The sequence below is a fragment of the Cucurbita maxima genome, unplaced genomic scaffold (genome assembly GCF_002738345.1).
Source record: "Cucurbita maxima cultivar Rimu unplaced genomic scaffold, Cmax_1.0 Cma_Scf00012, whole genome shotgun sequence".
Taxonomy (NCBI): domain Eukaryota; kingdom Viridiplantae; phylum Streptophyta; class Magnoliopsida; order Cucurbitales; family Cucurbitaceae; genus Cucurbita; species Cucurbita maxima.
In genome coordinates, this window is record NW_019272028.1 from 4,636,661 (window position 1) to 4,660,410 (window position 23,750).

Consider the following 23,750-nt stretch of genomic DNA (forward strand, 5'->3'; position numbering starts at 1 on the left):
TCTTCTTTACGGTAAGTTTATGGATAATATAAATTATTTATCATAATATATAATATGATATCTAGATGGTTAATTAGTGTTATTCCCTCCCGAAAAAAAGAAAAAGAAAAAAAAAAAGCATTTTATTGTTATTTTTGTTAATTAAAAAACTAACTAGAGGAATCAGTTCTTAACTGATTTTTTTTATATTTAATTTTTATTTTTTTTAAATTTGGAATTTATTATCGATAATTCCTAGAGAGGGACCTTACAAAATAATAATAATAATAAAATGAATTATAAAAGTAAAATTTCGATAAATAAAAATAGCCCTTTTAATGTTTAAAGTTGAGTTTCGATTTTATAATTTATCAAACTAAATAGAAAATAAAATTTCAAAAATGAAAATAAAATTTTTAAAAAAACATTTTTTTATTTTTAAAATTTGGGTTGTTATCTCCAACTCTTCAGGGTGGAACCCACTAATTTATCTCTGTTGTGGGCCCCACACCGTGACTAATCTCACTTCCCCCACGTGTCATCTATTTTTTTTCTTTTTTTATTTTTTAAATTAAGCTAAAAATACTAAATTTTTAATCTTTTTTATTATTAAATAACTAGAAAAAAAAATTAAAATGGTTAATGTATTAAAATAAAAAAAATTCAAACTAATAAAATTTCAACAACAAATAATATAAATATAAAAATATTTTGAATATGATATTCATTATATAAGGTTTTGATACATTATGTTTATTTTTACAATTATAAATTATATTTATACATTGTGAAAATGGTGAAAAATGAATAATTGGATGAAGGTAAATAATTAAATAAAATGAATTAAAATTAAGAGACAAAAATGATGGCGTGAGACAACAGCTACTTAGTTTTATGAGAAATGCCTTCACTGTATATAATCCACCACTCCACTCATAATAATACCCAATATGTTCATATTTATACCCTTTATAGTAAAATTCATTTCTAACTTTTTTTTTTTTTTTTAATTTTTAAAAAAGCAAAGGTGGAGAGTCCACAATAATTGGCATCAAATGCTTATGGGGATTCGCACTGTTCCTGAATTCCAAGATCTGCAGCAACGTATCCATTGTTTATTTGAAATTAAACAAACCCTCTTCTTCTCTCTCTTTCTTTTCCTTTTTTCTTCCTTTTAAATTTTAAAATTTTGTGCTTTTTCTCCAAGTTTTTCATTGGTGGAGCCGTGGGAGGATTGAAATTGAGTGACCCAAATGACCCATTTCAAAATCACTGGGAGTAGGGCTTTGTGGGTTCGGTGGTGGCTCAGTGAGGCCTCCAATTCTTCAGTATTTGAATCTGTTTTTGGAGCTGTGGCTTAGAATTCAAGGGTTCTTCTCTCTCTCTCTCTCTCTCTCTCTACATTTATGAATGGATTTCATAAAGGAATATTAAATCCAATCAGAGCTTCGTCGGAAAGTTGCACCCATAAAGGTTATCCCCACCCGCTTCCCTTAATTTCTCTCTCTCTTTCTCTCTTGTTTTCTCTGCAACTCCTTTTCATTTGGTGCTTTTAGGGCTTCGATCGTTACCCAGATGAATTCAACGTGAGTAATTTCTCTTTCGCTTCCCCCTTTTGGGGTTTTTTTCATCTGGGTTCTTGTAATTTTGTTGTTTCATGGGTTTTATCTCTTGATTTGAGGAGTTTGAAGCTGTAGGAATGCTTTGTGTTGAGTTTGTTGCTTGCTAATTGTGGGGTCTTGTTGATTCAAATTTGCATTTCCTCTGATTCTGTTGCCCGATTGTGTTGGAATTGTGGGATTTTAGTGCGAATTATGGACGTATAATCTTTGATACTGCTCGTATTTCCCTTTTTTTTCCCCAGTAATTTGTGCCTTCTTGGGGTTTTATGAATCTGAATTTATAGGTTGGATATGGTTCAGCTGAGATTTCTGTGAGAGTTATTGTAAATAGGAGGATTAGTAGCCATGGCAGCAGAATCCAACACGGGGTTTCACCGTGACGAAACGTTGCGTTCCGCTTTGAATCGGCACGCCATATCTTTTCAATCTACAGCAACAACCAGCAGCTCGGAGATGATGACAATGGGGAATTATTTTGGGGTTAACAACACGCCCGCCATAATGTTTTCGGGGAATTCGAGTGTCGTCAACAACAACAACAACCACAACCACAACCATCCTGTTATCAGCCAAGCTGCCAATTCATCTGGTTCTCTGCTTCTTGATACTGTTCCAGGTCTCAAGCATGATGCTGGGTTAGCGGTTGAATGGTCTGTGGAAGAACAATTCAAATTGGAGGAAGGTCTTGTCAGGTAGGTTCTTTTTCTTAAAATCTTCAAACTTATGTTCCTGTCGGATTTTCTTTTATGTCAAGTCAGTCATTCTTCCTCGATTGCTTGATTAATGAAAGCTCTTCTCATGCCTAGTCCATTTTTCTTTCTAGTTCTATGAATAAAACCATACAGATATCAATGGCTATACTTTCTTTCTTAACTGTAGATATCAACTTTCCTTTGACTGTATACTCTATATTGTTCTTACTTGCCATTTGATAGGTTTGCTGATGAACCAAGCATTTTGAGGTATATCAAGATCGCTGCCATGATACGCGATAAAACCGTCCGGGATGTTGCTTTAAGGTGTAGGTGGATGACTGTAAGTATGAGTTATTTAGTGTGTGTAAAATACCACTAGGCTTCCTTCTTTAAGTTCTTCTAGAAGATTAACAAACTTCATTACAGAGAAAACGAAGGAAGCCTGAAGAACATATTGGAAAGAAAGTGAACAATCGAAAGGTACCTTTATGGAACTTTTATGTATATGTGTTTGCTATCATTTATTTTCCTATTTTGAGGAAGAACAGAAAGGCATACTAGGATGTTTATATGGCTTTAATGTTAGGCTGGATCAGATTCTTGAAAATCTTGTCAAATCCTGTGTTTTTCACATTCAAAGTTTGATTATGAGAACACGTAAGGGTGACTTGGATTCCATGAATATGTAAAATCGTTGGTTAATCTTTTGGATATTTCCCTGTTTTTGGTTCATGTTGATGCCCAGAGCCTAAAAATTTTCTGAATCAAACATAACACTATTAGCTTTCTGAGATGCAGTGTCACTCTTTTCCCCCCTTTTTGAATGATAAGACCAAACCTTTCGTTTGAGAGAGAAAGAATTCATGGTGCATACAAAATGAAAGCTCACATAAAAAAGAATCAAACTGAAATCAAAAGGCACATGGTTACGAAAAACATTATATTTCGATTTCGATCTGACAATATTTTTGGCTGTTTAGTTGCACAACCTGTTCAAGAGAGAATACACTTTCAATTAACTCTAACTTCATAAGTATATGTAACGGCCCAAGCTCACTGCTAATAGATATTGTCCTCTTTGGGCCTTTCCTTTCGGGTTTCCCCTCAAAGTTTTTAAAACGTGTCTGCTAGGGAGAGGTTTCCACACCCTTATAAAGAATGCTTTGTTGCACTCCCCAACCGATGTGGGATCTCACAATCTACCCCCCGCCTAGCGTCCTCGTTGGCACTCGTTCCCTTCTCCAATTGACGTGAGACCCCATTGTGAGATCCCACATCAGTTGGGAAAGAGAATGAAGCATTCTTTATAAGAGTGTGGAAACCTCTCCCTAGCAGACGCGTTTTAAAAACCTTGACACTCGTTTCCTTCTCCAATTGACGTGGGACCCTATTGTGAGATCCCACATCGGTTAGGAAAGAGAACGAAGCATTCTTTATAAGGGTGTGGAAACCTCTCCCTAGCAGACGCGTTTTAAAAACTTGAGGGGAAGTCTGAAAGGGAAAGCCCACAGCCGTTACAATTATAGGACACTAAGTTGAACCGAGAATGTTTTTGAAGATATAGTAGTGGTAGTTGTCACATGTTCCCTCTAATATCTTTATGATCTGATATTGGTTTGAAGAACCAATTTCTTATGGATGTTCAGGATAAGCTGGTGGAGTCATCTTTAAAAATAAACACACCTTCAGCCCCTGGACCCAGCATGGCTGCATATTCTCATATGATGCATAATATAAACAGAAACATAAATTCGCCTTCTGAAGGTTAGCATCTTGAAATTTTTCCCTCTATACTTCTTCATAGTAGCACGTACCACCTCGAGTTATTCAAGTTTTTATCGACACGTTTCGTTTCATTAGTCTCAGAGATAAGCAGTGCAGCTGCACATCTTCTGGAACAGAATGCTCAAGCTTTTAGTCAAATTACTGCCAACCTTTCCATGTACAAGGTGAATATCTAATAGCAAATTATCTTGTCTTAATATTGAAGTATTCTGTCACATTTCATCTGTCTAGATTACTTATTTACTGATGAGTATCAAATTCCCATGAGTTTAGTACCAACATCTGATTATTGTGAGATTCACTCGCTAAATTGGGTGCTCTTAAAATAGATGAAGGCCCATCTGTTTTTTCTTCTTTTTCCTTATGAAATCACTTGAAGGATCTGTCTAGTAGCTTATAAATGTTGCTTTGAGAATAAGGATGTGGGAATGAAATGATAGAGAGGACTTCTTGGACAATTTTTGCAGGGTTCTTAAAACCTCGAATGCATAATATCAACACTATACTCCTGAAGGAATGCACTTTCCGAGACACGTAACTGATACCTCGGTATAAACTGAACGTTTCCTAAATGAAGCTTACGAACATCTTATGATAATTCATTTATGTTGGTTTTGCCTTATCTAAGAGTTGGTTTGTAGTAGACAAATCTATAAAAGAAGGACAATCCTAAAGAGCGTGCCCAAAATAATATTCCAAAGCTTTCTTCACACTGCTTTGTTTTATTTTCATTCGTATCATCCAGCTTGGCTGCTCGTTTTGCTACCATTAGTCATTTTACTGCATTGTGATGTGTATTATCTTTTCAAGCAGTTGCAGGATAACATAGACCTGTTCTGTCGGACAAGGAATAACATTATTGCTATCTTAAATGAGTAAGTGGAGGTTTCATTTTATTATCTTTAAATGGGTTCCTTCCAAACTCAGTTCTTGGGCAGAATGATCATATATTAATGGAGATTTTGAATTGTAACATATGCAGCATGAGAGAAACTCCAGGCATACTGAGCAAAATGCTACCACTTCCTGTATCTATAAATGAAGATCTTGCAAATAGAATTTTACCTAGCACAACCTGGTAAGATCTCTAACAATAACATGCTTGGCAGGTGCGAGGAACACAGAAAAGTTTCTGATTTTTGGATTGAATTCTCTCATTGAGCTCTGTAACATAAAAGATAACCCCAAGTCAAAGTTTTAATGTAAGCTACAAGAACAGAGGAAGTTTTAGCGAAGAAAAAAAGGGAAAAAAGAGAAGAAAATGAAGAATGGGAGTGATTTCTGATGTGTTCTTGTGTTTTGAATTGGTTGGTCAGAATTGGATCTTTGGCCCTTGGTTGTGTTTTATGCCAGCACCAGGGCCATTGCAAGGAAATATGAACACGGAGAGGAAGACGATGACGATGACGACGATGTAGAGGTGATTGGTCGAGGTAACAGCTATCCCGCTGCTGCCCAATCAAACGGAATCCAGTTGATGGCTGAGAAAAGAGTGTTTGATATTGATGTATGTCATGTCTGTGAGCTCCTTCAACACAGAGTATTAACAGTGGAAGTAAGTGTCAGATGCAGATATATTGGTCGGGAGATTTGAGTAATGGGGAGAGAGAGAGAGAGAGAGAGAGAGAGAGAGGACAAATAACATTATTGTGGAGAAATATTTGATATGAAAGTATAATTGGAGGAGCTGAAATGATTCTGTTACCAATAATTGGATTCCTGTGGTGTTCTCTGTGTTGGAGGCTACTTTGATCAATTGGGTTGAATGGAAAATAGACCTTCACACTATTTAATTATTTCATACTTCGCACACTTATTCACTAACATTTCATATGCTTCTGAGCTTTCTAGGTCTATACTTGTTTAGCATATACGTATTGTTGTCAGTCTCACAATTTTAAAATGTATCAATTAGAAAGAGGTTTCCACACTCTTATAAGTAATGTTTCGTCTCTCTCCAATCGATATAGGATTTCATAATCCACCCCTCTTAAGGGCCCCACGTCCTTGCTAGAATACCTCCCAGTGTCTGACTTGGATACCATTTATAATAGCCCAAACTCACAGTACTGCTAACAAATATCTGCCTCTAATACCATCTGTAATGCTAACAAATATTGTTCAGTTTGTAACAGCCCAAGCTTTGATACCATTTGAAGAGAACTCTAGTGCCATGGGGTGTCGGAGTTGCCATTTCGGCTACTTTTTGCTTCTCCTTCGACATGATATTTCATTTTATTCTTTTTTATAATTTATTTTCCAATCACTCTTTAAAACAAAATTTTTTATTCGGAATCGAATTTCTGAAAGTCATTCGTACCGCACGAGATCAATCAAATACAGCCGGCAGATCCTGGAAATTCTTATCTAACTAGCACATCTATCTTTTGCTCCTCTCTAATTTGTGAATACTGAAAGAGAAAGAGATTCGTCTTGCTTATGTACTTACTTATTGGATTGAGTGCGGGGTAGATGCTTCTGACCGAACCGCTCTTTGCTTCATCCAAGATGTTGTTTTATTCTATAGATTATAGAAGTTAACATTCTTCAGGAAACCACGATTTCATCTTTTAAAACTTAAAATATATATGCAAATCTTAACGATTAAATAAAGATTGAATGAGTTAAAAAAATTAGTAATACAAACGATTGAATTGAGTTAAAAAATGTTCAAACCCAATTCAATCCAACTTAATTCTTCCGTATGCTAGATTAAAAGTTTTCTATCTAGTTGAGTTGTCATAGACCGAAATGTTGGAGGCAAGTAGATCGACTTAAGAGTTTAGCTATGGTTACTAACTAAGTTTAGTAATTGACCAACATTATGAACTAAAACTAAGCCACGGGCACACTGAATGCAAATATTAAGCTTATCATCGTCATTTCTATATATATATATCAAAAGATCAAAGAGAATAGATGAGGTTTCTATCTTCTGGGTCCTTAAAACACTTCCAATTGTTCCAATTGTAGTGCCCAAATCCACAAACAGTACACTTTGGAAGGCTATGACAGATGATATCCACATTTTTAAGATATTAACAACTATGCACAGTTCTTTCTCAACCAGAACATGGTATATCAATTCAATAGAATATGATATAGCACACGGTGGATGAACACAAGCGCTCCTGTAAGAAACATACAACTTCAACGAAAGAATCGAAGTTAAAATCACCCAAGATCCATCATCATCTCACATCTTCAAAACTAAAAGCTAAAACCCGGTTGGGATATCTATTTTGAATTTTGGTTTTCGGTTCTTGAACATATCATTTCTCTACAATAACTCTTGTCATTGTCGCTGTATCCTTTTACCAATGATCACTTTCATTGATCCTATCCAAAACAAAGATTGGATTGCTAATGCAATCTTCTTTTTCAAATCATCAAGACTTGTCCCTGATACTCAATTAAGATCACAGAAAGACTAAGTGCATGCAAAGGAGGAGAAGGTGGGAGTGATCATGTTAGTGCAAAAAGCATATAATTCACTTTCATTTCCTCAATCTCACATATTGTCACACAGATCGGAAGGAAAGACACTACATCAGATCTAGACTATGAGATTCCACATCGGTTGGGAGTGGAGAACGAAGCATCCTTTAAAAGGGGTGGAGACCTTTTACTAGCAGACACATTTTAAAAGGAGAAGCCCAAAGAAACAATATCTGCTAGCCGTAGATTTGGGCCTTTACATAAACCTTTTAAGTATACTCTTCTCTCAACTCTTCTATTACAACTATCATTTAAAATTAGGCAGAAAAATCTATGAGAAACTCTACAAATAAGGATGATTAGGTTGGATGTTCTTTCATTTATTCATTTGAAGATCAGACATTCCCTCAAGATATGAACTATTCTTTCCTTTCTCTCTTGCTTTTCATGATGAAGGAAGCAATCGTTTCTATACATTCTAAGGAAGTAAAAGAACAATGCAGACAGTCCCTGCGGTGACATTCGATAAAATTGGAACGATATGAAGAAGATTAGCATGGCCCATGAATAAGGATGACACACACAAATCGAGAAATGGTCCAAATTTTTAGAAAAGAACAATGCAGACATACAAACTGCAACATGTTAAACTACTAAGCGCTTTTCTGCATTTATTCAACTAATTTGATAGGTCTAATACAGTATCATCAAACAAAACTGCATATATTAGTGAAGTTTATGCTTAAAGAAAGGAAAAAACCTGTCCTCATTAGATTCAATTTGCTCCTATTTCATCCTGCAATTGAACTACAAGCAGTTGGCAGATAAAACTATGAGTAAGATGAGCTAAATAACAAAAATCAGCATACAAAAAAAAGTATCACTTTATTCGCTTACTCATTTTCTAAGAGCCCTCCTTTAGTTCTCATCTGATCCGAAGATTTTCATCCTTGACAATGGAGTCCGTAGGTACCCATCAACCTCATATTTCTTCGGTGAGAGCTCCCTGTACTTGCCGAATTGCTGTCTGGCTTCCTCATTCTTATCAAGCAAGCTGTAGATCATTCCTTGACAGAAGTATGGCCTAAAGTCGCTAGGATCCTCCTTGATCAATTCTTTGTAACTCGTCAAGGCCCCCTCTACATTCTTCTGCAAGAACTGTATTTGAGCCATTATCAACCTCACATCCCTGGCCTCCTTCGCTTTCTTTTCGTTTTCAGCAATTCTCAAAGCCTGTTCTAAGCGCAGGAGCACTGCCTCCCCTTCCCCACAACGATCCATTAACAATGCGTTTTCAAACAATGCTTCGAATGACAATGGATTCTCGGCTAAAATCTCTTCGAAAACTTCTCGTGCATTTTCCGTTTTGCCCATTTCGCCGAGCAATCTGGCCTTGAGAAATTTCCACTCGGTCACCGACGACTGAGCAGATACCAATTGATTCAAGATTTTCAGCGCTTCTTCATCCTCGCTATTTTCAAGTTTCTGCTGCAGGAGCGATTTGAGAGCCTCAACAGCTTCAGAATTCGATTCGAGAAAATCATTCAACGGCGAGGATTGCTGCCTGTCTTGGTCCGAGTCCTCAACAATCCGCTGTTCTTCCTCCATTCTCGAAGCTTCCTCCTCTACAGCCACCGGCGACTCCGCTCTGGCAGGCAAATGCGAAAATTTCCCAACCATGGTAGCGGCAGCACCAATGAGAATCGCAGCTCTGGCGTAGTTCTTGAAGCATTGAACAACAGGGTGGTTCCTGGAAACGGGAACAGACGAAGCCCTAACCCTAAAACGATACACAGAAACAGAAGTACGAGAAAGGGGAGCGGCGAAGCGGAGATTCGGGGGTGGAACTGGTTTCGATTTAGAGGAACTAAAGATAGATGAAAGAGAAGAAGAAGAAGAGGGTGAAGACATGGAAGCAAATGTGAAGCTCATGGCTATGGCGGCGAAGGGAGAAAGAGAGAAAGGGGTTTAAGGGTGGCCGGAGGATTTTGGAGATTTGAGTTTGGTAGACGGCGATTTCGAGGACAAAGGGAACTGCACAGTTTTGGAATGTGATAGAGAGGAACTTTCGGAGCCTGTTTCTGCAAGTTATCCCAACCTACCTCCGCCGCCGTCCCCGCTGGAATTCCGACTATTAAAACTACGTCGTTTAGTTAGCTACTTAACTTGCCTAAAGAACGTTCAAGAAAGGATTTTAAATATTCGTTTCTCTTTTCAAATTTGTGTTATTTGGTTTTTAGTGAGTTTTGGAGATTTTTAAAATTTACAAATTTATTACACAAAATTAAAATTGGTTGATTTTTATTTTATTTAAAATTTTAATTTATGTTTAATATACCTATTAATTAATTTTTTAATTTATCTAAAATTTATTAAACATTTTTTTTAATTTTAGAGATCACCATAAAATTATAATTTAACCTAAATATAAATATTAAAATATTATTTTGGTCGAGTATTTTGAAATTGATTTTTTTTCTCTATATTATTTTATCTCTATTAAATTCTTCTCAATACTTTTTTGAAAATATATTCACATTTATATTTTGTTGACAATTATTATTAAATTAACTTAAAATACCTAACTTTTTTTTATTTAATAAAAATAAGTAAACTAAATTTAGATATTTGAAATTAAAATAAATTCAAAATATTAAATTATACTATAATATAAATAAATACATAAATAATAGAAGGAAAAAAAAAAGGCAATAATATAAATTTTCACTTTATTTTTTCTTCAACTTTGGGCTGAGTATTAGATTCTAGATCAATTTTTATTTTGAAAGGTCTTTTCAATTCATTGATAAAAATTTAAAATACTTTCAATAAAGTTTAAAATAAGTTTTGATTTTTAAAAATTAATTTAAATCAAAATTAGTTAAAATATAATAATTTTTATATCAAAATTAATAGCTGTTAACGGGCCAATACTAAGCTCTCTCAACAAGTAAATTTGAATATTTTAAATTACAAATAAAATTAAAAAAAGAATGGAATTCAAAGTAAACCTACCAAAAATAAACTAATTTAATTTAAGATTTTATGAAATGGAGAAAAACAAAACCAACCATTTTAGAATATTTTTACAGTAAAATTAGGATTTGATTCTATTTTAAATTATAGAATTTATTTTGTGGTCTAAGATTTTTTAATTTATTCTTTAATTTTAATTTTTTTGATTTTTTGCTATTTTCTATTTCTCTATTTTTTTTTTCTCTCAATTTTTCTTTGGTCTCTTTCTTTTTATAGTTATATATATATATAGAAGTAGAATGATTGAGCTTCTCTTTCAGTTTCTTAGCTTACCCAGAAAGAAGGTTATGGGGAAGGGGAAGTAGCGAAGAGAAAGAATAGAGGTTCAGGATTTCATAGGAACAGAATAAGGGGAAAGAAAGAGACTGTAAAATAGCTTTACCTCGTTCTCGAATAGTTAATAGTTAAAACCTTTGCCTTGTTTACGAGGTTCATGAGTCAAATCAGGTTCAGGTTCCGTTCGAAGAAAGAATATGCTTTACTGACTCTAGAAATGTGAAAGAGTTTACCAAGTATCTAGTTAAAGAAGAAAGAAATAGGGACAGGACAAGTTAAGTTATTGAGTAGTTTAGGAACGAAGCGAACCAGCTTTACCTACAGGTTCAGAAGCGAAGAGACCGTTTAAGAGAAATTTATTTTATTATTACTTTCACTCTTCCCATTTCATATATACATCATTTTTTATTTTTTATTTTTTATTGTTTTATTAATAATATATAATAATTATATAAAAATGATAACATAATTTAATTTTAAATAATTTATTCTAATTTTTGAAATGTAACATGATTTGTTCTTCAATTTTACTGTACTAATTATCTACAATTAAAAGTTTATATTATTTTATTAAAATTATTTATGGAGTATAACTATTACGCTTAAATGCTAAATAAACTAAAAAAACCTAATAAAATTTATAGCATATTATTCAAAATATACTATATATATATATATATATATATATATATATATATATATATATATATATATATATTTTATGGAAATTGTACAAGTTAAATAGACATTTTTATATGTATCGATCTCTCTTTTGATGTAAGCCTGTCTCTTATTTAGGACATGCATCAAAAAAAAAAAAAAAAAAACGTTAGTTTAAACATTAGTCGTGTATATATATATATATATATATATATATATATACGATTCTAAAAAATATAATATGTTATTCAAACAACTAAATATTTTCACAAATCCAGTATCTCTAAATTTATATTCCAATCTACAGCTTTCACTCCAAAAACAGAGAGGCAAGATGATGAACCTACGTGCCAAAGAACAATGCACTATGTCACTATGACCGAGGGGCTCCCCTTTTAGTAATTTGATGCGATCAACATGTAAGAAGAAAATTTAAGAAAAGAAACAAAACAGTGCAATATGGCGGCGGGTAAGAGTGATTTTATATTATCTACTTCCAAAAGCATCACATTGTATTGTTTTTATGTATACTTGGAGATCTAAATTTATGCACAAAGACTGCAGAAAACTTGATATACACACTGACTTGACGAGAACTAAATACAACATTCAGCTCTTTAGGACTAATAATGATATATCATTATACAACACACATCAAATTCCTAACCTCTTCACACCGCATTCTGAGCAGAACTTAGAGCTTTCTCTTAAATATGGAGCTCCACATTCGTCACAGAACTTGGCAGGACTGGATGGCTGCAAATAAATCAGTAAATCAGAAATACACACAAAATGGATACGAAGAAATCCAGGTGACTTTTTTAACACACGAGGCTTGAATTATCGAAATAGAATTAGAACATTATCAAGTTAGATATTTTATAGCATTCAGATTTTAGGATCCTTCATTGAAAATAAGCAGGAGAATCCGGAGCAGTTGAAATGGTGCTGAAAATTAAGATTCTCGAATCACTCTTCTGGCAGTAGAGATTGCACAAGCATTACATAAAGCATTGTAAGACAGCTTAAAGATTAACTTTCAGACGATAGAGGACCAGTTGTTCCTATAGAAGGGATCATGCAATATCATATTAACATGTTTTTCAGAATGCTTATTACTATAAAGTTTATCCCACTTACTAATTTAAACACAATAATTAAACACAACGAAAAAATTGGGATGGGGGTATTCTTAGTTGTGGGAGGGGGGATTTGAAATTACCAGCCCATGATGCAAGCGCCCACCGACATGAACAACTGAAAGAGGTGGTAAGCAAGCTATGTGTTGTGACATTGTTGGAGAATGATGAGTATGAGAAATGTCCGGTAACTGTGAAGGTTGACCACACTGATGACTATGAGCAAAGTGGGGAGTATGTTGACTTTGGTGCATGGACTGATGAACAGACTGAAATTGAGGCTGATGAGGCAGTTGTTGGATATGATGTTTGCAGGGTGTCTGTTGCTGATTTAAAGGTCGTCGACAAGAAAGACAAGTCAGTTGTTTAGTTTTTAGGATCAAAGAAGACATCTGCATAATATAAATCACTTTGCCATGTTGACACTCCCACCATTTCCTAGAATAAATGTTCTTGAAGCAAAGACTGACTCTATAGAACTCAAAACTCTAGTTTTTGCCTATCAGTAAGTAATGGGGGATTCTGTTAAAGGGGCATAATGATCAAGATTAAACAGATAGACTAATCACCAAAGAGAAAAGGTGCTGTTCATTCTTACTTCGCTTAGAGAGCGGAATGCTTGACCAGTAGTCAGAGTAGAAGAATTGTCACCGCTCGAAAATGTCTGAAAATAATACATCAAATATCATTTCTCCAACAATTCTGTAAGGCATGAGTCTAACATTTGTACTTCAGTTCTACAATATAATTATATGCAGGTTTAACGACAATTTATCAATTATTATAATGAACAAAATGAAGGAAAATCGATACAACGTGGCTGACACCATTTCGATAATATCAAAGCTACAGCCATGATATATTATGGAAAATTACCTGCAAAATACATTCGTGGAAAATGTTTCCGGGAGATATAAAAGATGGATCACATATATTGGAAAATTACTATGCTTACATTCAAACTAGAAATGCTGGACACAGAATTTGCTGCAACTCGCCTATATTTGTGCCTAGGTGAATAGAATTTGTAGTCCTGAGAAGACACAGCCACCTCACTGCGACCTGTTAATCGTCTAAACCTACACAGTGGAGCAATTAATCAGGCAATATATTGACCTATATTCGCCACTAAATCTACAAAACTTGAATGAATTTGCAGATCAGATTCAAGTGAAAAAAAATTATTTGCAAAGTCATAGATTCCTGTCATACGATCTAGAAGTTGAATTTCTTTGCAATGGGCTAAGTCTTCATCATCAGTATCATTCAAATTGAAGAAATAGGGTATCACTAAGATCTTGAGTTACATTCATCCTGAGGATAGAAATGATATAGTACAACAAAATAAAAAATGTGTACAGTCTATTTCATCAAACAAATTCAGGGAAAACAAACTGATGGAAATGAAACAATGATATTTGGGAACCTTTACACGAAATGAGAGATTATGTAAAATTATATGTTCTAACTTACCATTCAGCATCTTCAATAGGCATTCCATTGGGTTTTTCAACAATGTCTAAACCGTTAACAACCACAAAACGAACCCGCTTTTCTTCTTGAATTACTAGTTCTGGAAACCTAGTCCTTGTTTCAAGAGAAGTTGCAAGTTCCCTTCTCTTATATGTGCAAGGGCCTGTTAGCAATATGATGTCATTAAGATAGAAGAAGTAACATAATTAAAAGGAAAAAAAAGAAAGCTTTTGCTAAACAATTTCAAAGTATCAAGAAAATCTAGTTTCATCTGGCTGCCAATCAATAAAAGAAGCCAATTTCTATGTATTGCACTCTTCACAATGTACCATATGATGGGAAAAGGAAGGGGCTAGATGGCTTGTTTGAGAACAGTTTTCTGCTCTATGTTCAAAATTATTCTAACCTTTTTTCAGATTGACTTGAAAAGTCAGCATGGGCAATAAAACCACTATTTAAAACAGCTTCATTTGTTCAAGAAAAATAGGTTCTAAAAAACAGTCATCGAAGTACATACAAACAATATTTTCCCAGAAACATTACCATACAATTTTTCCAGGAATTTCCACTATAAAAAAATCATTGGAGAGAAAAATCGTAATGCTTAGGAGTTAAGAACGATAAATTGCCCCTTGGAAACACAACTAAAGAGTAATATTTTGTACCTTTTTTGGGGAATTTCTGAGCCAGCTTCCTGTACAAACCTCCAGCTGCTTCAAGGGCTACCCCAATAGTTTTATCACGTATGCCACTCAAGGAAGAAAGCCTAATATTTGCATCATTAACAAGCGTTTCATACATATTTGCTACATACATCAAGGGTAAGACAAATTTTGGATCCCCTTCATACTGGACCTCCTTTGTCTTCCTCTTTGTCAATTTATCCTGCCCAGACTGAGAGATATAATCATTGTCAGTCTCAGTCACTTCAAGTACATGATCATCAATAAAATGATCCACAACGATCTGGAGAAATCTTGCTCGTGCTGCTTCAATAGGTGAAATATCTGAACCAAAACTCAGTTTATATCAATCGATAAACGATCTAAACAAAAGTCCAAGAAGGCTTAGCAGAGATGGAAGTCCAGAATTCCTTTTAATTGATAAGTTTCAGATATGTGGACATTACCCTCTACTGTTAAAGAATTATAAGACAACCTGGAAGACCCACTATTATCAAGACTTGAGCGATCTTCTTCCACTCCCACAGTGTGAAGGGGTAGTGGACTTCTGTAGGATTCGTGCATGCAGTCCTATAGAAAAATTGAAGAACACATGAACAACAGTGAGAAATGGAGCCGCAACTAAGCAAGAAGCCTTCAGTTATTTAATAGCTGAAAACGCGCAATTCAGCTCTCTAAGTTGAAACAGTGACCTCGGATTATGACTTTTCCATGTTCACTAGGCTAGGAAATGGAAACAAGGACAATCAACCTCATGGCTACAAGTATTCAGTCGTCTAGCAGCAACAATTATCCGACAAATCCTGAAGAAAAGGTAAAGAGACACGTAAAGGGAAAGAAGAACACTCACAACAGCACTGGAATCTTGGTCGTCATCCAAACGATCTTCCGTGACGGCATCGCGATCAACGTCGCTGATGGCTTCAATATCAGAAGGGCTTCCATCTACAGTATTGAGATCATGAAGAGCACTGCCGATGAATGAATTCGCCGTTCTCAGATCGTAGTGCTGCACTGGAACTCTTGTAGTCATATCTTCCAAGCAAGTACGAGAATCAAACACAGAAAACACCGTCTTCTTCTGCGTTCAAACCAAAACCGTAGCGCGTAAAGCTCATTGCCTGTGATAGAGAAGAGATGAAGATGAGAGGAAGACATTGATGGGGAGCGATTGAAGTGAATTTGAAGAAGGGATTTGAAAAATGTGAAGAAAAGGATTTCAACGGCTATGGGGAGAGATGGAAACAAAAGCGTACCCGAGGCTGACCGTAGCTGAGCTTCAGAGATGAGCGAAGGCAGTTCCGAAACCTAAGTCTGACATCCACACCTCCTCCCAAAGCAAAAGCAAGCGGGTTTTTTTTTTTTTCTTTAAAATGGCCCATTTAAGTTTTGAGTTTGGACAATTAGCCTACTTTTAAAAACTTCGTACTTTTAGCCTAAAGCATGAAGTGAATATACGTTTATGCCCACATCTCATTGAATTATCCGAATTTTTCACCAAATTAAACGAATTCGACCAACAAATTAATGGAGAAGTTTTCTTCACATTTTTTCTCCTTTAATATATATATATCTATATCTTTTTTTTTTCTTTGCTTAAATCCATTAAGTTTGGTATTATTCAACCTATTGGGTAGGATTTGAAACTAAACAACTTATTTTTCGGTCACAACTCAGGTCGAGATTGGACTGGAAAAGTCACTACTTTCATCAGAAAATAAGCCTATGGCTATTGCTACCGGCCTTTAGACTAGTGTTATTTCTTGACGTTGTACCCGTCTAGAAACTTGAGATTGAGAATAGAGATGTCAATTTTACTTATGAGGACCTGTCCCGAATGGGGGAGGAAGGGAATTTCTTGTTTAGACAGAGAACCAAGAATGAGGGAGAGTAAGCAATATTTTTTTTTTTCTATTAGAAAAATGATTATTCCATATCCTCGTCTCCCCGCCCAAATCCTTGCCTCCCTCCCCCACACACAACTAAAATTAACTAATTTTAAGACTAATTGTGATATTTAAACTAAAAACTATGTTGCATATTTTTTTTTTTATGATTAAGGAGTATGTTATAATATTAAAATTTAAATCTTTAGAATATATATTATGAAATATATTAATTATTAGGATTCTTTTACCATTTTTTTAATAAAGATTATATTGAAAAATGAAAACTTTAAAATAACTGTTCTTTTTAAAATAATAACAAACATAAAAAATAATTGTGAAGAAATTTTACAATAAAGAGAAACGAAATAGGTGGGTGGAATGGAGACACCCTGCCCGATGACATCTAATGAGGTCACTCACTAATTTTAAAGAAAGTGTGGCATGGTTACTACATAGCCTGTGCTAGCCCAGAGTCATACAACAAACTGACGTCTATGTGTTACAATACAATCTTTTGGGTAAGGGTAGTCATATTCTAAAAACTTAGCTGAGAAAGTGCCACAATCTCCTCTATCTTTGTTGGTGTACAATGAGTCTTTCCTCCATGATGCCACACTTTACCAACCAAGAAAGGAAGTCGACATGTCAGTTTTAAGATCAACGCACAACAAATTTCAATCGTTCCTGTTAAGGCTAAAGTGCATTTACATGGCTTCAATATACGTCGGGTATACTAACGACAGCAAGTAATTGAGTTCGATAGTTCCTCATATAAAATTATTGACTCTAGAGATATAGTAACATGGAGAAGACTCAATTATTTCAAGCATTGACAGACCCAGAAGCATCCCTTGTTTCAAAGAGAGGAGGATGGGTTGTTCACATTTCATTTGAAGGTTGGAGACATTGAAAGCTAAGCCAGTGGTAATCCTAAGGATTCTCGAAAGGAAAAATAGAGATGTTTCTTACGTTATCTGTAATATGTAGAAGATCAGATAAGTCGGATGCTACATGAATGCCATGAATAACATAAGTCAGACGAACGAAAAGACCTAGAATGTAGAAGATCATAACATGAGTGATTCGACAAATTTGAATACGCACCCATAACAGTCTATGATGGTATTGTACTCTAGTCATAGTCATTGAAGGAGTGCATTTGATCAGTTTTGAACTATGCTCAGTTCGATATTGTTAGTAAAACCAGAGTAGGCATAACTCAACCGTAAATGGCAAGTACGAGATGAAATGTTTATGAAGATTTTTTAACCTAAAGAATTTGTACATTACATCACCTCTCACCTTTCTGGGCTTCATTCTGCAAGGCTACAACAAATTATTGTGCAGCTTCCTCCTTCCAGAGCTTTTGAGATTTGAAACTTGCATTTACACATGAGGAGCCAAACAAATCACAATCATAGCACGCGAAACTCTCAAAGCAGGCGTATGGCAACCCCATAAACATGGGTGGCTTCTATAATTGATGTGCCAAAATAAGCCCCCTCTTGAACCAAGCATCTGAGAATTTCAAACAGACATATCTTAAAATCATTTCATCATGTGGCTTCCAATGGAAAAGACAATATGTAATACATGCCATAAATAAATCCGACAAATTTTCAAACAATCAGAACAACGACACAAACTTCTCTGTGAAACTAAGCTCTGATCTAAGGCATCCGTACTAAGGTTTGTTGCCTACACTATGACTCCTGAAGATCGATAACGAACAGTTATGGGAACGAGTCATCATTAACTCAAGTTTTACCATGCTAATGTGACACATCTTAGTTGCTGCTTCTGCTCAACTTAAATGAATGGATGTGCCAAAATCAACGTCCAGAAATGAAGATTGTACTGATAATCAGTTCACTCAGAAAAAAATTATTTGAGAAGGAAAAGCACCTTTGAAATGACTAACCCCTGCTAAGTGATAAGCAATGTAGCTTTTCGTAGCAAACTATGTCTAGCAATAGAAATAAAAACAACCTATATGATAGACAATTAAAACACACTACCTAAGAACTTTGCTCTTCATTTTTAAAATACTCGTATTCTTTCAAAATGTGCAATATTACCTTTGACCTTTCATAACCGTTTTAAAACTATCATGTCAGTGAAATCCGATAGAATGTTAGACAGAAAACCAACATGGTGGAAGTCTAGAATAACATGACAATAACTAGAACACTTGGATTGAATCTAAAAGACTTTTCGTCCAACATTTTAATTGTTTTTCTATTCTAAGAGTAGTTTGGAATCGTTTATGAAAGGTCGAAGGTCATATAACAATTTTTGAAGGATATAGGTATTTTTTAATCAAAAGACAAAGTTCAAGGTGCTTTTCATAATTTAAAATAAAAACACCACAGACGTGGCTCCTTATTCACAAAGGAAACTATCTTTGGAGGAGAGAAAAAGGTCACTGAGTTATACTCCAGGAAGGAACATTTTGAAAGGGAGAGAAATATACGACAACTCTCAAGCCCCCAATCAACTTGAAATTACATAAAAGTTGTCCAGTTGCTAGCAATAGTAGTAGTAGAATGGCTATAAAAACGCCTTCTAAATGAACTCAAACTCCAATAGAATAAGAGAACATTACTGTAGCCAAAAGGGGGCTGTAATCCCTGTATAACGAACATGAAAGACCCTCGTATTTTGATCACTTACGTTTCCAGTGAAAAGATACACAATATTCCCAACCACCGGAGAACAAGCCTACAAACCGGGGGGGGGGGGGGGGGGGGGGGGGGGGGGGGGGGGGGGGGGGGGGGGGGGGGGGGGGGGGCACCACAGGCTTTCAGAACTCAGAAAGAGACGGATAGGCATGTCCATGAAAATCAAAACTGATTGAATCAGGTCAGTTTGGCCAATTAGGTACTGGTATTGGCCTATTCTATTCTGTATAGTTTCAAAATTGCAAATACAGATGGGTTTATTGATTCGTTGACTTGATCTGTTTGGATTTCTTATAAAATCTTGATGTCAGTATGGAATTGTAAGCCAAAAACCAACGCAATTGCACTCATACTCTCAGGCAAACCTACAGGGGCAAAAGAGAAATCGAGAAAACATGCGTTTGTAAGCAAACAGGCAATGAATGAAAAGATGATTGATGTCCATGGCAATCACCATAAATTTGAGGAGGAAGGTAAGTTAGCATGACTTGGCGTATTCATAGAATTGAGAGAAGGAGATCAGAGGGATGTTCAGAGTTTCATAGGAATTTTGCCACCCAAATCCTCCTGGCAAGATTTGTTGGCCAAATACTATGACCAATCATGGAAAATGAAAAGAAGGAGATGCTCATAAACAACTGGAAAGAATCAAGAATTCATTTCAAAGAATCTCTCTTGGGTTAGGTTGAAAGCTTTGAATAATCTCCATAAGAACCTTCCACTCTTCCTCAATGGAGGAAAGAACAGCAGAAAAAGATAGGTTCCTGTGAGAACCTCCAGTCCCATGATAAGAGAGCAGCTTTTCTAACCACTTTACCCATTACAAAAGTGACCATATGCCTACAAAGCTGAATACTGAAATTCAAGTATAAACAAGCATGAAGAATGAGGTTATCACCTTGCTCATTATATGAAGGTATGACCTTCAACTTGAATGAATAGGTTTCCATCTGTAATAATAACCGACCAGAATGATTCCCTGGGAATCAATATCTCGTACCACAGGATGAAGGAACCTCTCTGGACCTGCAAACCGACATGCAAAATTAGTTGATAAACAAGAGGGAAGCATCATGCAAAATCATTGAAGAAAAAGTTATCACTTATAATCTCATATAAATGCAAAAAATAGCATGCTAGTAACCTATATCTAAATAAAGATCTTCTTTCGGGAAAAAGGAGGAAAAGGATGAGAAAGACTGTCACTCACATTCATAGAAGATTGATCAAAGAACACATAACGTGATGGGATTTTTCTGCGAAACGTCATTTAAAAACTAGAAGTATCGAATCGAATCTTATCAGATGGAAAATTTTGCACCAGTACTTCCAAAACCAACATCAGATACATCATCATGCAGGGCCTGCAAATTCTTTCAATAAAACAAGAAACCCATTGAAATGGCGAGTTTCTTCGGTCATCATATAACTCTGACTTCCAACTAAATACCACATGGGCTTGCAATTGAAATACAAACTCTTGCTTCCATAAACCAAAGACGATTGGATTGGACTCCTCAAGTTTTTAGACTGGGAACTTCATGGCTGCACTTTTCAGTAATTAAACCCCTCCTTTGCATTTCGTTCTTCAATTCGATGGCTTCATCCAAATGTCCAAGCTTGTTATACTCCCTCAATAGACATATGCATAAAATTTCGTCGGGAAGTATGCCCTTCTCAATCATCTCATTAAAGAACTTCCTCGCTTGGTGCAGCTCACCACATTGAGAAAATCCCGAAACCAAGGTCGTATAAGCATGCAAATCAAACTCAATAACTAATTCTGTCATTTTGCTAATCAAATTCAAAGCTTCCTGAAGATTTCCAAGCTTCAAGTTGCCATCAATTAGAGCAGTGAAAGCTGTTTTATCCGGAGTCATACCCCTACATTGCATTTCATCGAACAACTTTTTGGCAGATTCAATGCAATTAATTTTACAAAGACCATCAATGAGGGCCGTATAAACTGCAACATTAGGCTGTACACCAAAATCAGACATTCTACCAAAATAATCAACTGCCACTTCCACCATACCTGTTTTGCACAAGCCATCAATTAATACACAGTAGGTTACAACGGTTGCCTCAACACCAACTTCCTGCATCTCCTGAAGAAGATCCAATGCATCTGAGCTTTTTCCAGCCTTAAAATAAGCATCTATAATTGTTGTATATATAACAGGATTAGAACGGATACCCCGAATTTTCATTTCTTTAATAATAAGCTTAGTTTCTTCAAGTTTGTTTTGATTACAGAGACCCCAAATAATGGTGCCATAGAGTACTAAATCTGGTTTGATGCCACATTCGGTCATTTGCTTCAATATTTCCAAAGCATCTTCCATTTTCTCCGCCTTAATATAGCCATGAACCAAAGCAGTGTAAACCTGCTGGTTGGGAGATATTCCATCTTTCAGCATTGCCCTGAACACTTCTTCTGCTTCCATCATTCTTCCATCCTCACAAAGGCCATCCATTAGAGCTGTATAGGTGACTATGTTTAAATTAACTCCTGCTTGCAACATATCATTGGACAACTTCCAAGCTTCGGTTAAATTACCTGCCTTACAATTGGCATCAATCAGAGAAGTGTATGTGAATTCATTAGGTAAAAGCCCAACTCTTCTCATATCAACAAAAAGTTTAATGGCACCTTGCATCATTCCCTCCTTGCAAAAAGCATCAATCAATGTGCTATAGGTTACAACATTTGGTTTTAACCCATTGTTCTTCATCTCAGAGAGATACTCAAAAGCTTGAGGCATCTTCTCAAACTTGCAGAAACAATTGATCAAAGCATTATAGGTAATTACATCAGGAACACAACCTACATCCTTCAATTCATTAAATAAATACACAGATTCTTTTAATAAACCAACCTTGCCATAGCCATCAATCAAAGAATTATATGTGACAACATCTGGAGAAAAGCCCATCGTCCTCATTTGCACAAACAAACTTCTAGCATTTTCCAAATCCCCTTCTTTGCACAAGTGATCTATCATTACATTGTAGGTAAAAACTGAAGGTGCAATACCAGCCCCAATCATGTCATCGAAAAATTTCCTCACCAACTGTCCATTCCCTGACTTCGATAATCTATGCAAGAGAAAATTGCAAGAACGTGCTTTGGGAAGAGTCCTAAACTTCCTCATTTTTGAGAAACATTCATTAGCTTCCTCAAGCAGACCCAACTCTACCAAAACACTAAACAAAACGTCAAAGACTCCTGTTCCTGACACACAAAAGTTCCTAGTCGACCATAAAATATCAAATACATTACAAACGGGTAAAATCAAGTCAGTACGGCTCTTCAAAACCATTTCTTTCATAATATCATGGGCATTTGTATACATTCTCGCACGAAACAGCATGTGAACTATAATGCAGTAAGACTCTGTGGTATGGCGGAAACCAAAATGGGTTCCAGCCCATTTGAAGAATTTAAGGGCTAATTTTGGATCTTCTTTCAATTCAACTAAAATCTTAGAAACCCAAATGGGCGCTAGTGCTGAATCAAATAAAACAACAATCTTAGGATCATTCCAGAGGTCTTGTTGTATAATTTTACGAAGGGAACCAATGTCTAAAAGTTCAAAAGAATCATTTGTAATCGAGTAACTAACAAAAGGGAGCCGAAATATACAAAGAAAGCTAGAAAACCAGAAAAAGGGGCAAGAAATGTAATAGCCATTTATTGACGTTAGCGATGATGGGCCATTAAATACATCAAAAGAAAGGCATCCCGGATGCGAGGAATTGAAAGATAGAGAGATTACTCGGTAAGAGGCTCTGCGACTAACGTGGAAAAGACTGCGAAAGAAAAGTAACATCGCTGAGAAGAGTGAAGCAAAGGCAAGAACTTCAACGGAACGCTTCATCTTCTTTAAAGCAATGGATGCTCATATTAGAATAATGGGTGGTAAAATCCTGAGCTGCAAGGTTTTAGGGCTTTAGGGTTTATGGGCATAGACCAACCGCGCCACTGCGAATCGAACTGCTTGCTGGACTGAAATTCAAAAGCGAAGGGATTCTGAAAATGACCAGACCGAATCGGGACTGAACCTGAAGCAGCACGGAATTGAGAAATGAAAAGAACGAAACCCAATTAGGGCTTAACCCAGATTTGCTTGGCCCATGGCGTCCACCAGTTCGCAAGCTTAGGGCCTGCTTGGTTTTGATGAATTTTCTAATTTTCATAAATACCCCTATAGAAATTTAAATTAACAATAGCACCCCAATCATCTAATTATTTTCTTGGGTACCCCTCACCTTTACTTTCTTATATAAAATTAAAATTTTCTATTTAATTTGTGAAATATTAAATTATGTAATATTTTAATTTTTTTTTTTTATTTTAATTAGTTATTATTTACAATATAAATTTGAGAATT

General features: G+C 35.5%; 3 protein-coding genes and 1 non-coding gene across 16 annotated transcripts; 2 read left to right on the forward strand and 2 right to left on the reverse strand.

The window, feature by feature from the left end:
- The first annotated feature begins 1,090 nt into the window (after positions 1–1,090).
- On the forward strand, positions 1,091–5,877 carry LOC111487402. Of its 7 annotated transcripts, none has more exons than XR_002719065.1 (9): positions 1,092–1,565; positions 1,886–2,293; positions 2,537–2,636; positions 2,723–2,776; positions 3,919–4,060; positions 4,157–4,245; positions 4,549–4,630; positions 4,895–4,956; positions 5,064–5,135. XR_002719065.1 is itself a non-coding variant. In XM_023134790.1 (9 exons), the coding sequence occupies exons 3-9, from the start codon at positions 1,947–1,949 to the stop codon at positions 5,161–5,163; spliced, it is 894 nt and encodes a 297-aa protein (XP_022990558.1). In that variant the 5' UTR covers positions 1,096–1,452; positions 1,536–1,565; positions 1,886–1,946; the 3' UTR covers positions 5,164–5,871. The 7 variants fall into 7 exon arrangements, 6 of the variants coding, with proteins under 6 accessions (XP_022990560.1, XP_022990558.1, XP_022990555.1 ...); XM_023134790.1 differs by lacking the exon at positions 4,549–4,630 and having other exon boundaries at positions 1,096–1,452; positions 1,536–1,565; positions 5,064–5,871; XM_023134791.1 differs by lacking the exon at positions 4,549–4,630 and adding an exon at positions 5,398–5,877 and having other exon boundaries at positions 1,097–1,565; positions 5,064–5,159.
- Positions 5,878–8,025: 2,148 nt separating this feature from the next.
- LOC111487867 lies at positions 8,026–8,128 on the forward strand. The gene has a single exon (XR_002719124.1). It is a non-coding gene; the product is annotated as a U6 spliceosomal RNA (small nuclear RNA).
- A 34-nt stretch (positions 8,129–8,162) lies between these two features.
- LOC111487518 (protein SLOW GREEN 1, chloroplastic) lies at positions 8,163–9,681 on the reverse strand. 2 transcript variants are annotated; one of them, XM_023134938.1, is made up of 2 exons: positions 8,404–9,681; positions 8,163–8,326 (listed from the first exon to the last, which is right to left on the reverse strand). In XM_023134938.1, exon 1 carries the CDS (start codon positions 9,449–9,451, stop codon positions 8,438–8,440), a length of 1,014 nt encoding a protein of 337 aa, XP_022990706.1. In that variant the 5' UTR covers positions 9,452–9,681; the 3' UTR covers positions 8,163–8,326; positions 8,404–8,437. The 2 variants fall into 2 exon arrangements, with proteins under 2 accessions (XP_022990706.1, XP_022990705.1); XM_023134937.1 differs by having other exon boundaries at positions 8,417–9,680.
- A 2,274-nt stretch (positions 9,682–11,955) lies between these two features.
- LOC111487648 (uncharacterized protein At2g02148-like) lies at positions 11,956–23,512 on the reverse strand. 6 transcript variants are annotated; one of them, XM_023135130.1, is made up of 11 exons: positions 21,135–23,506; position 19,328; positions 16,054–16,113; positions 15,637–15,821; positions 15,233–15,356; positions 14,769–15,110; positions 14,104–14,266; positions 13,586–13,709; positions 13,229–13,294; positions 12,714–12,956; positions 11,956–12,247 (listed from the first exon to the last, which is right to left on the reverse strand). In XM_023135130.1, the coding sequence occupies exons 1-11, from the start codon at positions 23,235–23,237 to the stop codon at positions 12,146–12,148; spliced, it is 3,513 nt and encodes a 1,170-aa protein (XP_022990898.1). In that variant the 5' UTR covers positions 23,238–23,506; the 3' UTR covers positions 11,956–12,145. The 6 variants fall into 6 exon arrangements, 4 of the variants coding, with proteins under 4 accessions (XP_022990898.1, XP_022990896.1, XP_022990894.1 ...); XM_023135128.1 differs by lacking the exons at position 19,328; positions 21,135–23,506 and having other exon boundaries at positions 12,714–12,950; positions 15,637–15,907; positions 16,043–16,129; XM_023135126.1 differs by lacking the exons at position 19,328; positions 21,135–23,506 and having other exon boundaries at positions 15,637–15,907; positions 16,043–16,129.
- Between the last annotated feature and the right edge of the window lie 238 nt (positions 23,513–23,750).